Genomic DNA, 17,055 nt, shown 5'->3' with positions numbered 1-17,055 from the left:
CTAACTAAGGACCATCGCTGATAAGATATACCCTCTCCATTTGGCTACAGTTTTCGAAAGATTTTTATCTCTGTCTGTGCCTCTTTTTATGTGCATACTTTGCAAAATAACTACGCGCACGCATATCAACGTCTGAAAACAAATATCCGTTCCCCATCTCTTATTCCAATATTCACGACTGTAACTTTCACTTTTTACGGCGAGTTGATGATGGGGATGGCCATAAAACTCTTCACTTTAACAAAAGGAACCTCCAAAATGTCTTCAAAATGATATAATTTGCCAATTTAAAAGCAACGCAAAAATCAGACAATCCTGGCCAAAAATAATGGGACGATTTGCAAAATTAATCACGAACTGTCTCCCCGCCCCCAAGCAATGTTGTTACGATGCTGAGTTTATCTACAGTGCGAATGATTCCAGTTGCGCTCAACATTGTTTGGGGGGAAGGGGGGCTTTCCAAAAATTGCAAAGACAGCTTAATAAAAATGTTAAAGACCGGCTTAAGGTATGGAAAATGAAAATGTTCACTGACAATGGTATTTTGTGTTCCTGTCCCGGGAATTTTTGGCCAGGATTGTAGATGTTTCAAGCCTTCAGGGTTTAGCGCAGTTGCCAGAGTTGAGCTACACCATTTCTCCGACCCATCAGAATATCGTTACGGTGCTGTGTCGTATCTACGAATTGTTGATGAGGAAGGCGTCGCTTACTGTTCCTTTGTCCTTGGTAAATCCCGCGTAGCGCCCCTTAAAGTGATATCTATACCACGTCTTGAGTTAACAGCTGCTGTGGTTGCGGTGAAGCTAAACTGCCTTATTCAAAACAAGCTTGAGTACCCCATAGATGACACCATCTTGGGGGCCATCTGAGCAAACATGCTAAAAAGACAAGCAGGATACACTACTACATCCAGTGTTGTTAAGCAATTGAGTTTAGCGCATTTACAAACGTCCGATATATCGGAGGCTAAACCACTGATGGACAACCATCTTGTCACAGTCTTTCCGTCAGTTTTTGCGAATGATGGCACGGCACTTAAAGTGCCTAGGAACCGAAAATTGTTTCTATTTAGTTTTAAAGGTTACCTTAAATAATGTAGGTTTCAAACGTTTGAGAACACTAGGCTTAAAAATGACGATTTTACAAGCCTTCAAAGTCGTGCTATTTTACCCTAAAAAATGGTCAGGGGAATGGGCTGAGATTTTTCCAAATTCACCAAACCGTTACGTCACTTTGTTGCCACGGGTTTGTTTGCGTTGTTTAAGTGCCTTGTTGGGAAGTGAGCGAATTTTCAGATATGTCCGGTAACCCCGAGGACGAAGATGTCGAAGAGGGAAACGATGAAGATTACGATGTAATTTATAGCGAAATTACGCCATATCAAGACGAACCTCTGGCCCAAGTTGACACTGGCGACGAGAACACGGGAAAGGAAATCAAAGTCAACGAAAAATTAGGTGAAGATGGCCTTACACCAACAGTGCTGGAAGCGCGATATGAGAAAAGAGTTCCTGTAAACAGTTGGTCAGTATAGGTATTTTTCTATTCTTAACCTGTGCGCAGCAATGTCCGAACGGATTTACTTTGAGCTAGCGACTCGTTGATCTTACATCCTGAATCTGGCTGTCTGATCTTTCGATCGTCAAAAGACCTATCAAAATATGAGATCTTTTTTTTCATTTTGAATGGCCTGACGTTTTTGCTGTAAGCTCATTTCTGTTTTAACGTTGACTTCATATTTTCGGGTGCCAATGTACAGAATGCAAAGTGGAGAACTTAGTAGGTTCGCTAGAGTACCGTTGCTGCAGGGAAATTGCCAATGTGTTTACTTCGCTCGCTATGTTCTTCTTGACCTGGTGGAGTAGTAGTATCCCTTGTTGGGAATACTTTACTTTCATCCCCGTGGCCTCCATGCTGCTTAGAACCGATAAACTGCGTTCATAACACGAATCCTCAAAATGAGCCGAACAGAGTGAAGTGTATTTTGACGTCCGGTTCTTGAAATCATGCCTATCTCTGCGGACAAACTGGATCCATTTGGCCCTCACAGCCGGATCAGCGGGAAATTGGTACATTCATATCCCCGGAGTAAACGATCTGTTTTGGCAGCTTTGCTGGTTTGGCATACCAGCAACGTAATACCGCCCTCGCTGCCTCTTTTCCTCCATAATGCGGGAACGAATGTGGCAACAAAGTGACGTCAGAGGTTGATATCACGTGGTATTTTGGCCGCGTGATTCAAATACCATTTTTGAGAGTAAAATAGCACAACTTTATAGGCTTGCAAAATCGTCATTATTAAGTCTACAGTTTTCAAACTTTGGAAACCTGTATTTTTAAAGGTAAACTTTAAAACCAAATGAAAACAATTTTCAGTTCATAGGCACTTTAAGCCTGCAATTGAGTTTCATCCTCGGGAAAAGAAGAACGTCGGTCTCACTGTCAAAGTAGACATTCCTTTTGTCAAAAGCAACCCTCGACCCTCACCAGAGTTTTCTCAGAACGAACCCAGTTACAGAGGTCTTAGTTTCTTCTGTGACAACTTTAGACAACAGCACTAGTCTTCCTTGTGCGCTTGATTATGTGAGCAAAAGCGGCAAATCTGGTGAAGAAATGAGGAGTATTCGACAAAGACTGCAGTTAGGAAACTTATTCCAAAAAACGACTTCGTTCTAAACAAGGATCGACAAGATCCCATGGCTGTTCTGAAACTGACAGAAGATAAGATGATATCATATCTGAATTCCCTTGACCTTGTTGCACTTTCCATCATCCCCGAGTTTGACAAGCACACTGAACATAATCAAGTCAGCATGTATCCTAACCCTATAAGCATCACAACCCATCCATTCGGAAGCTTGCTTTTCCTAAGTTTTGACAGTACCACTGGGTCTTCAAATGTTCTTTTAGCCCAGCTTCACAGCCCGATCACAAAAATTCAAACTGTTATAAAAGATGTTGAGGCCACGATGTAGTGATTTTTTAGTGTGGCAAAGGCTCGCCAATTAGCTTTCGTCAGTTAACCAAAGGCGCAGTTGTGTTGGAACTGGAACGACTAAAGACTCGCCAGATGATCCTTGATAAACTCCATGAGCTTGGCATAAATGCAGATGGTAATGTTCCAACTTTAAGAAAGCATATTGCTCAACATTTAGAAGGCTAGCGGGATGTTTACAAGAACAAAGAATTTGAAAGCAACCAAATTAGCTTTTAGAAAGAGAGAAATCCCAAGAAATTTGAATCAATTCACGTCATTGATTTACAGCTGATTTATGTTGCATACACCACCGATCAACATATAGTATCAGTCGTCACCAAGAGAGATGGAATTGGCCTCTACGGGGATTACCAACCCCTTATCAAATACGGCAGTGATTGGAATGAAGTGGGTTCGATGTGTACCTCACTGAGACGGAGTTTTTGTGTCAGATCCTGAGAGTCACCGTTTCCTGAAATGGTCCAGGTGTAAGCAAGATTCAAGTTCAAGTTTGCACTCCAGGCAACAAGCCGTGCCTTTTTGAAGTACCATCCACCCCACTACCTCCAGCAATTAAAGCCAACAAAGATGAGATTTCAATGATGTGAGAATGGGCGAGAGCACACGGGTCTTCTGTGCGACAGAGAAGTGTGCACCAAGAAACCACCATGGCAAGGGCTGGAAAGCTTCCAGATTATCTATATCAGAAAGAAATCCAGGTTGGTGAAAAAGTTATTCTTCCGTCAACTGCCAATGTCAGCGGAACCGAAGACACACAACACCAAGATGAGCAGGACAGTACTGTGGAAGACGAAGTGACGGAATTTGACTCAAGCAGCGACAAAGAAAGTTGTGCGGGTGAAGAAAGCAATTCGGAGAATCTTCAGATTACTCGAGATGTAGACTTTGTCATTGGCGCAACATCTCGATTTGGACGGTCTGTTCGGTTTAACAGTCGATTTGTTTTTTAAAGTCAAGCCAAAACCAGGAGACCAACTTTTCTTGTCATGTCGCCGACTACCCATTTATACTTCTGAGTTGAGAGAGACAAAGTGGGGTAACGTTTCTTGTCTAAGGAAACAGCACGATGGCAGTGACTGGACCTTGAACCATCTACCTTCAGATCTGAATTCCAACGCACCAACCACCACATCAACGCGCCCCAATGACAATTGATTTCCACAGGAAAACATTTTTAAAAGACAAACATGGGCAACTTAAGAGACTAACAACAAAGCTAGGATTCTCCAGAACCTCCTCAACCTGCCGGTCAAGTGAATTGACGTAAGTGTGTATCTTTTCAACGTTAAAATTAAATATTAGTAACCCAGCCAAAATATGTCCAGAAAAAGAGTGACCACTTAGTTCAATCCTCAGTAAGCGGGAATTTTCACTTTTGCTTCTCAGTATAAACACACCGAGGAACAACCCGTTTTGTGATCGAAATAAGCAGAAAGTCTTTGCCCCTCTCCATAATGAGAGAACATTATCAATACTGTAAAAGCTATAAATTGTCTATCAGTTGAAATTTAGCGGTGAGCTAAAGCAACGTGGGTTTGGGAAGGCGGGATTGGGATGAAAATTTTCATGGTGGCAGGATGGAATGAATAATTGCGGCGGGATGCGGGATTGAAAACCCTATATTGGACCTTCTGTTTGCAGCTACGGAGAAAGAGCTAATTGGTGCTAAGAGGCGAATGAACAAGCAAGAAGAGGAAATATCAGAGCTTTACGACCTAGAGGACCGTTTAGAACAATATACCAGAAAGAACTCTCTTGAATTCCACAGCATTCCAGAAAGTGCATACAACTTGCCAGAAGACACTATCCTTAAAATAGCGGAGGCGCTCGAGGTCCCTGTCAGCCCCGATGACATAGGAATATCACATAAATTGAATAATCAGGGCAACAAGGCAATAATTGCCAAATTCATCAGTGTTAAAGTTAAGACGAAGCTCTACCGAGCAAGATTAAACCTTAAAAACATCAGACTGGCCGACCACTTCCCCAACTCTTCCTACGCAACAAGAGTAGAATCAACACAGATCTTCATCAACGAAAACCTAACTTCCTTCCGCCGCCTCATCATGTCTAGAGATGGTGAGGTATTGAGCGTGTGGTGTATGGACAGAACAATTTACGTGAAGACCTCAACGGATAGGAGACCCATCAAGATCAACGAATTAGGACTTGATGGTCTCCTAATTCGTTGAAGAGACCTCAAATCCCTGTAGCCTGCCAAGTATTTTGGGAGAAGGGGACGGACTCTATCTGTTTGGAACAGTGATTTATCTCCTTATCTTACTTTCAAAAAGGTTTAGTTGCCCTCTCTTGTGCTGTTTTGTTTTCGTGTTGTTACCGTTTATTATTGTTTCTTTGTCTGTGTGCCTTTGTTTAGATTGTTTATAGCTTATTTTCTTTTTTTTTTTTTATAACTTAAATTTTTTTTTTCTTTTATTTGTTATCATCTAATATGAGTGCAGGTAATTCGTCCAAATTTGATGTCTTATCATTGAACGTTCGGGGAATCAGGGATCAAATCAAGAGGAGGAGTATATTTTCATACCTAAAAGACCAAAAAGCAAACATTTATTTTTTACAAGAAACATATTCAGAACAAGCCGATGAAAATATCTGGAGAAAAGAATGGGGTGGCAAGCTACTTTTCTCATATGGCACCAAGCATAGTAAAGGTGTGTGTGCAACCAAGAGTTGACTATTGTTATGCAAATGACTCAGGCAGAATAGTGCTTATTACAATGACTCTGAATGGCCAAAAATTATCACTGCGCAATGTCTACACACCTAATGACCAGGTCAATCAACACCAATTCATGCAAGAGCTCAACAATTGCATTATCAATAAATCTGAACTCACCTTGCTAATTGTCGGGGGAGACTGGAACTGTACTTTATCGAAAAAGGATAAAATTGGAGGTGCAAAGTGGAAACCGTTTAGTTACTGCAATCTCATTCTAACCACCATGGAAATGTTTGATTTAGTGGATATTCAAAGAATGCGTCATCCAAAGTTACGCAAATTCATTTGGTGAGAAAGGGTCCCCTTACAGGTAGTAACTTCGGCTCTGTCCTCAATGCAAAAAGAATCACTCCTTCACTTCTAAAACGTCTTCTTGGAGAGTATGACTGATCAAGGGTAAAGGCAGTTCAATGGGGAGTGAACAATGAGGAGGAAGCCATTAACCCATTATGCACCAATAGGCGAGCGTGCGCATGACCCCCCGGTACTCCGGCCTTTGTTAATTATTAACCACGTTACGCGAGAGTTAAATATTAACCATATGCGCAGTAAACACACACACAAGATCGGGTTTCAAAGTAAAGTTTATTCAAAGCAGCATAGACTGAAAGGCCAAAATATGCCAAAATGTGGACAAAGAAAGGCCAAAATGGTGTTAAAAAGCCAATCTGAAAACCAAAAATCAAAAAATTTTAGTCACCGCGCGACAAGGCGAAAAATACAAGGTAAACAAAAGCCAAATTATGAATAATTACAGGCCAAACAGAAGCCAAATATTACAGCCAATACTATGTACATTAACATTACTTTACCGTTGAGCTCTTTTGCAGATCACGTCATGGATTTCGCAGCAGTTGAGGACTAAGGAAACGAAGAAGTTTAAACTGGGTTAACCGCGTGATAAACATTAAAACAATTGACTTGACATAAAGCTACCCCGCACTGTACGCATTGAAAACTAGTTTCCACAGCCCGCCCCGAGGGAGTCTTAATTCCCACCCTCTTGCACCGAACACACTGCCTTTTCCTACCCTGGATTTTTTCGCAGAAATGCTTACCTGCGTTGCCCTCCTCAAGAGAAAGATCGTCAATTTTCCGACGCTTAGATGATTGCGCGGCCGAAACGGTGCAAGAAAACCCCGCAATTAGCTGCTTAGAAAGCCTAGTGCGAAAATCGGCTTGCTTTAGTTTAGACCTACCTGCCCCGGTAAGAAAATGATTCTGTAAAATAAAAGCATTACAGACAGAAACATCAATGGCATACCAAAACAAATACTTATACCATTTCTTGCTTGAACGACCAACAGAATAGTAATTCCGAAATTGGTCGGCGAGATCAACACCCCCCATATTTGCATTGTAGAGGCCGATCACAGCTGGCTTGCGGACCTGTTGATTGCGTCTTTGAATGACAACATCTGGGGTATTAGGGTTTATATTTGTAGAAATGACACTGACATCCCGTTTGTCGTGCCACTTCGTAAAAACAATCTTACCTTTCTGGCGAACAACCTTGTCTCCGGGACGCAATCTTTGCCGAGCACATGGCGGCAAGTCTTTGCGATTTACCCGAATGGTCGCACAAGCGTAAGTTTTTTGGACCCGTAAATGTTCTACTAACCTAACTGAACTAAAAAAATTATCAAAATAAACATGATGATTCTTGTTCATGAAAGGGGTGATCAGCTTGGTAACAACATCGTAGCCCAACCCATGGATTCGCTGATTGCGCACATCTTTACCTAAATAAACATCGAAATTCAAAACGTACCTGTTGCTCGAGTCGGAGGCCATCCACACCTTGATCCCATATTTCGTCGGTTTTGCCGGCATGTATTGACGAAAAGAAAGCCTACCTCTAAATGCGATCATTCCTTCATCGACGGCAATATTTTTAGTCGGCTTGAAATTGGTCTCGAATTTGGATCGAACATAATTTAGAACGGGTCTTACCTTGAAGAGTCGATCGTGACCGGGATTGCCACGGGCCACTTCGCGCGATGAATCATTGAAATGCAAAAAATTATTTATTTCTTGAAACCTATTTCTGGGCATTACCTTCTTAATACCTACATTTCCGAAAAAGTCATCGCTTGACCAGTAGGAATTCAAACTGGGTTGCCTCACCATGCCCATAATTATATTTATCCCAATGAAAGCCTTGATTTCCCCGAGCGTGACAGGTTGAAATTTAGCGAGGCGAGCAGGGGAATCTGCAAACTTTTGGCGAGCGTAAAGGTTTGTTTCATTCACGATCTGCTCCAATAAATCATCGCCCACAAAAGCTGAAAAGAAATTGAATAGTGTGGGGTTATCAGGAAGCTCAAAATTAATGCCGGTAGCCGAAACAAAATCAGGAATGTGAAGATCCGTAAGCTGATCGGTCCATCGAAGTTCATCAGGGTCTGCTTCTTCATCGCTTACCTCTGATTGTGCGTCTCCGTCTTCTTCGTTTTCTTCTCCATCACTCGATAATTCGCTGAAATCAAGATCGGAATCGCTGTTAGAATTATTCCCCCCTAGAGGAAACCCATAGAAACTTTCTTTGTCGCCTGAGTCCTCAGGAACTGATGCGTCGTCTGAAATGTGATCCATGTTTTCAGCCATCGTAATTCGATCGTGCGTGAGAAAAAAATTCTCCGAAACTCAAGACCTCGTGGCTCCTCTCATCACCTGTCAAAAACTGCGCAAAACACAGCATCTGATTGGTTAATATGTCCTCTTGGTATCTATGACAACAAAAATAGACAAAAAAGACCCTGGAGGGTGGGGAGGGCTTTTTCGCGTTCAGGCCTTCGCGCGGCCGGTTTTGGCCGGCACGGGACTTAGAGGGGGCCTTTTCGCGCGGCCGGCTACGGCCGGCACGATGCGTAATGGGTTAAAGCATTCACCCTCAAAACAGGGTCAGAAAGAAACTGTGAAAGAAACTGGAATCTGGTTTCTTTCTTCTGGAATTCTTGGTGCGTCCCCTGATGACATTATTGATGAAGAAACTGTCCTTGAGGTGAAGTGTCCATACACGGAACGGAATATGACAATAGAAGAGGCAGTGGAGTCAACAACATTTTGCCTTGAAAAATGTGAAATGAACAGGGCTACGCCTTAAAAAAAGACCATGTTTATTGGCATCAGGTCCAGGGAGAAATGTACTTCTCACATAGGAAGTTGTTATTTTGTTGTGTGGACAACAAAGGATATAGCTATTGTAAAAATAGAAAGGGATGAAACATGGGCAGCAAACATTCCTGTCTTGGCACAATTTTATTTTGATAATATCTTCCCAAGAATAGTGGAAGGAGAATTGTAGTTTGCCACTTATGGTTAATGTAGAGTCCTGTCAAACCTTTACCCCTTGACCCCTAGTATGAACATCCAAAATCTCCTTAATGGTTTTGAACACATTTTTTAAAATGATTTTTCACTGAGTTTAGACTGTTTGTGTTCTCCTAATAAAATACGTTATGACAAGGCTGTATGATTTTCTCAACTAGTCAAATTCCATTTCAAAGGGCTTTTATAATAAATCAGTTGTTAATAAATAATGATACGAATGGGTTTTCAGTCATCAAATTGAAGTTAACTTCAAACATATAAGCTGACGGACGGGCTGAAAAGGTTCAAAATAATTTTTTTAGAGTACCTGCTAGTTGGGTGTAAGGGAGTTGTAGTAACAGATACACATTTGTGTTTTATTTAATAAAGTACAACATGGTATTATTTATATAAAATTATAATGACATATTATTTAATGTTGTTTTCCTTGGGGGGGGGGGGGGTCCCATATAAAAGTGATGGGATGTTTGTCGGAAATGTTTACAGACCCCTAAAACCAGAATCTTAATGTGTGGGCATAGCTCGAATTTATTTTTACCCCTAAGAGGTACCCCAATTCTTAAACATCCGACAAAAAGTTCTCCTGTCTTTTTTGCCCGGCTTAGTACCCTAAAAGGTACAAGAAGAACTCTCACGGTGGTCTATTTTGACACCCAAAGCAGTACCAAACCACAAATGTTAACCCCTAAGAGGTACAGTGACCATCCCTGTTACTTTATATTGGAGTTCCCCCCCCCCCCCCCCCCCGGTTATTCTCTTTGTGAAATGTTAAGGCAAGTTCGTCACCTGGAAATGCATGATCAAGTGGCATTATACAAAAATAGAGACAAATCCAGATGGGAACCTTATTTCTAGTCCCCATGACCAAGTTAGCCAAGTTTTTTTATGAATGATGTTTATTTACATTCGAATTTCTCAACAGCTCCGAGTGGTCCCAAATGCCGAATCATAATCTGTTTTAAAGAGTAGACTTAAAATTTATTTGGATATTTATTGAATCAGTAGCCATCAAATTTTATCTAGTTCTAGAAATTTTAAAATATTTTGCAAGTTTTTAGTTAGGGAAATTGCTTTGTACAGGGTTAACCTCACGATTTCCCTTTTCAGGATGTTTTTTTTGTATTGTGTTGTAGCCTCCTGAATAAAATGTTATGTTATGTTATGTCATGTCATGTCATGTCATGTCATGTCATGTCATGTCATGTCATGTCATGTCATGTTATGTATGTTATGTTATGTATGTTATGTTATGTCATGTATGTTATGTTATGTTATGTTATGTTATGTTATGTATGTTATGTATGTTATGTTATGTTATGTTATGTTATGTTATGTTATGTTATGTTATGTTATGTTGTCAAACTTTCATTGGGTCATTTCATCTTGCATGATAAGAGAATGGGCTCAATTTGAATTTCTTGCCAATATTCTAATGTACAGTAAAAACCCGCGTGTAAGAACCTACTTTTTTAGAGTTTGGCAAAACAGGTTCTTATATTTTGGGGTACTTACTGGCATTTTAGGCTAAGTAGGTTCTTTATTAGGTTCTTAATTTTTATGGAGTAGAAAATACTGTAGTATAATATATGGTTTGTTCTGCGTTATAAACTGTTACAGTATTTTATAGAATAAATGCTTATAATCAAGAACAAACCAGTTTCAAAAAAATAAAACCCGTTTGAAAAAAATAAAGCAGTTTCAAAAAATCAAACTGATTTGAACATTGAACCACAACATATGTTCCCAAGATTACATACAAATGATACATTCTTTTAATTGTAGCCGAATTGTTTATAACAACAGTTCACATTTAACATACATTGTGCATTTTTAGTTTCACTGTGCAATTTTTTTTATCTCTAAAGACAACCTTTCTGGTAAAATATTATAGATAAAATAGTTTAACCCTGCATATAAGAACCTGTTGGAATTTTTTTGGCTAAACAGGTTCTTATATTTCACTTCACAAACCTCAATAAGATATAATAGCGTATTCTCCCTGTTTTCCCGCCAATTCAAGCCATTTCAAAGTCAAATCGAGGCTATAGAGCCTCGCTTCCGTGTTCTCCCCTTTCATTCTCCAAAATGGGTTCGCGCTAGTTCGCTTCCCGCTGCTCGTCGGCTTCAAAAATTCGCTCGAATCCTTCGCAAATTCAGCCATCCTGCTTGGAAAAGCTAATATACAGATGGCAGATAACGAAGAGATTTCTACTGCGGTTTCAGATGAGGCAAACACCCCAGATAAGAGGGTTAGTTCTACGCCTTCAACGGAACGGTCCTAAGGCTCTCAGTTACCTGCTTCACGGAGGCAAAGTCAGGAGTCCTCAAGCAGTTCTAGTAGTTTCAGTGAGTCTGGCTCTTCATCGAGTGAAGACAGTGACTCCAGCAAGTCGGATAGTAGACACACGGCTCACAAGAAACGTCAAAAACTAGCTGAGCGAGATACCAGTAACAACACCCCGCCGAAGCACGAGGGTGATGAATACGTGCGTTTTGACACGGAAACCAAAGCCTGTCACAAGCTTGACTTGACAAAGGGCATGGTGAAATACGTGAATGACAAATTCACTACTTATGTGAAAGACAAATCCATTCATGAGACAGTCCTGGATTCCAACCCAGTACCCAGTATCGATTGTCTCAAAACCCCAGCAGTCGATGATTATTTGGACGAGATATTTGAGTCTCTCGGAAAGTCATATGGTCGTGAAAGTGACAACAATCTATCCAAGGTTCAGTCCCGACTCACTAATGTCATGGGACCACTTGGGAAATTATGGCTTACTTTAGAAAAACTTCGCACTGGGGAATTCAGTGAAGATCTCGATTTATTTGACTGCCTTAGGCTGGTGGAACAGTCTGTCTCTCTTCTGGGACAGGCAAAAGTAAGCCTTTCTTATACACGTAGGCTGGCAGTCCTCTTTCGCCTCACAGGGGACATGAAGAAAGCCAAAAAACTTCTTACTAAACACAGGACCTCATTAACCAAGTCTCATAGGACTTTGTTTGGGAAAAAGTTCTACAAGGCTCTCCGTACACCAACAAAGATTAGGAAATCTACAAAGGAGATTTCACACCATATTACTGGTTCCACTTCCCGGCTGTCCCCTCAGGTCTCCCGAGGCAGAAGGGATTCTAGGCAAGATTCCAGAAGCTCTCAGCCCTTTCGTCGTGGGCCCTCATTTCAGAGCAGAGGTGGGGGCAAGTCTGTCTCCTTCCGAGGAAAGAGCTCTAACTACAAAGGATATCCAAAAGGCAAGTCAGTTAAATTCAGGGTCAAAAAGAGAGCACCTTAATCAAAAAGACAAGCCCCAGATTGCAAAAGAAATTCTGGAGACGTCATTACAGATAGTACCACCAGACATCCAACCAGCTCTAAGAAAACTAGGGTTGGACACATCAGTTTTAAGCAGGTCTCTGCCATTGGCAGGGAGACTCCAGTTTTTTCAAACCAATTGGAGATTACTGACACAAGATCAGTACATTTTACAAATAGTCACTGGTGTGGTGATTCCCTTTCAACAAACTCCACTCCAGAAAAATATGCCCCCTCATATATCTCACAATCAGTCAGAGAAAGAAAACATAGAGCAGGAAATTGCAGCGATGTTGCAAAAAGGGGCGATTCAGGTGGTCTCTCCAATGAAAAGGGAGTTTATCAGTCCAATATTTCTGGTTCCGAAGAAAGACGGGGGGAGCAGACCAGTGATCAACCTCAAGAGGTTAAATTCCCACATAGTGTATCAACACTTCAAAATGGAGGGATTGCACCTCCTCAAACATATAATTCAGGAAAAGGATTTCATGATCAAGATAGATCTCAAAGATGGTTACTTTTGTGTACCCATGAGCCAGCAGCATCAGCCTTTCCTGAGGTTCATTTGGGGGGGGGCACATGGTATCAGTTCACTTGCCTCCCTTTTGGTCTAGCTCCTGCCCCTCTTTACTTCACAAAGCTGTTGAAACCAGTGGTGGCCCTGTTACGCAGACTTGGCCTGAGGATGATTGTCTATCTAGACGATATCATTGTGTTCAATCAGACTCGGGAGGGAATATTGCGGGACAGGGACTCAACCCTCTGGTTACATCAGAATTTGGGTTTTGTAATCAACTGGAAGAAATCAGTGTTAGATCCTTCACATTGCATGGAGTACCTAGGCTTTGTGATAAATTCAATGGAAATGAACTTATCATTGCCAAAGGAAAAAATGAATCAACTCATCCAGTCCTGCAGAGACCTGATTTGGGAAAAAACTGCCTCCGTCAGAACCCTAGCCAAAATAATTGGGAAACTGACTTCGTCAATGCAGGCTGTTCTCCCTGCACCCTTGCATTACCGACACTTGCAAATGTTGCAAGTGAAAGGTCTGCTAGCAGGAAAGAGTTACGAGACAATGGTATCACTCAACCAGAATTGTCGGAACGACCTTCAATGGTGGGTGGATCAGATTTCCACCTGGAATGGTCGGTCAATAATTACTCCAGCACCCGACCTGGTAATAACGACAGATGCATCACTGCAGGGCTGGGGAGCAGTCTGCCAAGGGGTTCGCACGAGGGGACTTTGTCTCAGCAGGAATCAAACACCCTTCATATCAATGCATTGGAGCTGAAAGCAGCATTGTTTGCTGTGAGAGCTTTCACTGCCAAAGAAAGGCAGTTGCATGTCCACCTGAGAATGGACAACAGGACAGCAGTGGCTTATGTATTGAAAATGGGGGGAACACGATCCTCGGTATTGGTAGGGATAGCCCAGGAATTATGGGGTTATGCTCTGACCAAACAAATTACACTGACAGCAGAATATCTTCCTGGAAAATACAATCACAAGGCAGACTGGGAGTCCAGGCACTTCCGGGACTCGAGCAATTGGAAACTGAATCCCAGCATATTCCAGGCACTAGACCAACTCTGGGGGCCCCTAGAGATAGACCTGTTTGCCGACCGTCTCAATGCTCAACTGATGAACTATGTCAGTTGGTTTCCAGACCCATTTGCCCAGGCAACAGATGCCTTTCAGATTCCTTGGTCGAAACTGAAAGGTTACAGCTTTCCACCTTTCTCAATGATTTGCCGTTGTCTAGCAAAGATCAAGAAAGACCAGGCAACAATAGTTATGATAACACCAACTTGGCATACACAAGCATGGTACCCAGTTCTACTAGAAATGTCTTGCAGACAGCCAGTTCTGCTCCCTCCTCTCGAGAACATCCTTATGTCTCCCAGTCAAAAGCCACACCCCCTTGTTCTACAAGGAAGCTTACAACTAGTGGCTTGGATGGTTTCAGGCAAAACATCCTTGCAAAAGGAGTTTCAGAGCAAACTGCTGAGTTACTCAGCTCCCACTCCTGGCGCAAGGGAACTACGAGCGCTTACAATAGCGCCTGGTCACAGTGGTGTGGCTGGTGTCATCAGAGAGAAATTGATCCATTTTGCTCCACTGTGGCCTCTATAGCTGATTACCTCACAGAAATGTTTAACAAAGGCAGATGCTATCGTACAATTAACAACCACCGCTCAGCAATCTCAGCATTTCACAAGCCCATTGAAGGCTGTAAGGCTGGGCAACATGAGTTGCTTTGCAAAGTATTGAACGCATGTTTCAATGCCAGGCCACCACAACCAAGGTATGTGGTGATGTGGGATGTTGATAGGGTGCTAGATCATATTTGCACTCTAGGATGTGATGCCAACCTTTCGGACAAACAGTTGACCCTTAAGCTGAGTATGCTGCTTGCTCTTGCTTCAGCAGGCAGATCCCCTGACCTTCGGGCTCTTGATTTAAGATACATGACAGTAAAAGAGAGCTGCATAGTCTTTGAGCTTGGTCGGTTAACAAAATCTAGGAAGAAAGGTCAGTGTCCCCTTAAGTTGACATTCACTGCCTTTGACACTAACCCTAACTTATGTGCTGTCTCAACCATAAATTGTTATTTAGAACACACTAAAGGATGGCGCTCTGATTGCAATAAAAATCAGCTACTGTTGAGCTATATCAAGCCACATAAGGAGGTAGTTCCTTGTACAATTGCTGGGTGGTTAGTACAAATGATGAAAGAATCAGGGGTTGACACCTCGGAGTTTCGAGCTCATTCAACCAGAGGTGCTTCAACCTCTAAGGCCAAAGCTAAAGGGCTCTCATGTCAGGAGATAATGAACATGGCAAAGTGGAAGAAAGAGTCCACTTTCAGAAGACACTATTTAAGGGATATTGTCTCTGAGGGGACAGCACAGGATGCCTTCCAGGCCACGGTGCTCCAGGAAGGTTAGGTGCTTTGAACATACGCTATTATATCTTATTGAGGTTTGTGAAGTGAAATTGGAAATTTCATCAGTGCGCGAAGCGCACGCATTGAAATTATAATTTCACGAGCAAACCGAAATAAGATATAATAGCGTCCCACCCTGTCCCACCCATTTATGTTCCCTATTAGGGATTTAAGAGACAAAATCTTATTTCGGTTTGCTTCCTCCTTCCAGGTGCTAAGCACAACTAGGATGTGTAGTGACAGTCAAGACCCTTGGAAGAGGCCTAATGGAGACTTACAGTGACTTGATCAATGTTGTAGTTTTTCATATTCAAGCTGTATGTCATGCATTTTTTGATAGTTACGATATTCCACTCTTTGGGAATGTTTGAGCACACGTTTGTACTCCATAATTGTTGCGTTTATCACTTCATTGTTTATTATCAATGTAGTGCATTCGTTTTTCACGTGCAAAGCGGTTACTACATAACAATAAAGTTATTTTGTTTCCTATCCTACGTCTCAACTCGTCTTCTTCCGCTCCCTTGCGCTCACCGATTTTGGAGAATGAAAGGGGAGAACACGGAAGCGAGGCTCTATAGCCTCGATTTGACTTTGAAATGGCTTGAATTGGTGGGAAAACGGGGAGAATACGCTATTATATCTTATTTCGGTTTGCTCGTGAAATTATAATTTCAATGTGTACGCTTCGCGCACTGATGAAATTTCAGATTTTGGGGTATTAAAGTAGCAAATTTCTGCCAGGAGGTTCTTAATTTTCTAGGTTCTTACACGTGGGTTTTTACTGTATTCTAAGTTCCACTTCTGCACACAATTGCTGCATGCTACAGCTACTTAGCAACTTCTTGCTGTGGTTTGTTGAGAACATCAATAAAGATAAATTACCAATTCCCTGGCACTTTCCAAATACACTTTTTACAATACGTTATTTCTAGTCATCATAATATTCATCAATAACAAACCTATACCAACTTGTTTAGTTGAAAAATTGCAAATTATAACCGATGATAAAAGTTCTGCCAATACAGTTAAGAGTTAAACCAAGCCATAACAGCCTTCTTTTGCTTTGCTTCTTTTGGCTTTTTCCCTCAAACATTAAAAGTAAGAATTCCTCTTTTTGAAACATAACCATATAGTAACACAAACCAGATATTTACAGTAACCATAATGACACTTCTTACTAGACGCCTTGAGTTGGCGAAGGATGGTGGCCCTGTCAGGTTCTGGTCCAAGCTAAAACCAAATGGTGACCATCACACCATACATGCACAGCATGATATACCACGCACCAACCATGATGCAAAAAACATAAAAGTCTTAACCATGGCAGTTGCTACAGTATTTCCATTTTTCAATGTACTTCTTGTGGTTCAGTTTGTTAATTTTGTTTATAAGTATGGTAATGTATCAGGATGACAATAGAAGACAGGAAATAGAATTGAACCAGGAGACTCCATATGAGAAAACCTTGTGCGAATCTTTTTATTTATAAAATGCACACCGAGACAAAATGATCACAATAATGACAGAAGTTAGAATTCTTAAAGTCCATCCAATTCCAAGATATCCCAAAAGCAATTCCATGAGGAATGTTTATGTACTCCTACTTGACATGCTGCTTTCTCTGAGGCCTCATGGGATCAAATGTAGTGTAGTCACAAAACAGTCGAGATTAAGTTTTAGAGCAGGAAAGTTTTTCTCTCAAATGGCTGGAA

General features: G+C 41.5%; 1 protein-coding gene and 1 pseudogene across 1 annotated transcript; both read left to right on the top strand.

Moving 5' to 3' along the window:
* The first annotated feature begins 5,450 nt into the window (after positions 1-5,450).
* LOC146476792 (uncharacterized) lies at positions 5,451-9,462 on the top strand (annotated as a pseudogene).
* Positions 9,463-11,156: 1,694 nt separating this feature from the next.
* On the top strand, positions 11,157-12,368 carry LOC146476791 (uncharacterized). The gene is made up of 2 exons (XM_085113867.1): positions 11,157-11,160; positions 11,355-12,368. The coding sequence occupies exons 1-2, from the start codon at positions 11,157-11,159 to the stop codon at positions 12,365-12,367; spliced, it is 1,017 nt and encodes a 338-aa protein (XP_084969993.1). The 3' UTR covers position 12,368.
* The last annotated feature ends 4,687 nt before the right edge of the window (positions 12,369-17,055 follow it).

The sequence above is a fragment of the Pavona decussata genome, unplaced genomic scaffold (assembly GCF_977016875.1).
Source record: "Pavona decussata unplaced genomic scaffold, jaPavDecu1.1 SCAFFOLD_72, whole genome shotgun sequence".
Taxonomy (NCBI): Eukaryota; Metazoa; Cnidaria; class Anthozoa; order Scleractinia; family Agariciidae; genus Pavona; species Pavona decussata.
The sequence above is the reverse complement of the archived record's forward strand: the minus strand, read 5'-3'. Positions and strand labels throughout refer to the sequence as shown.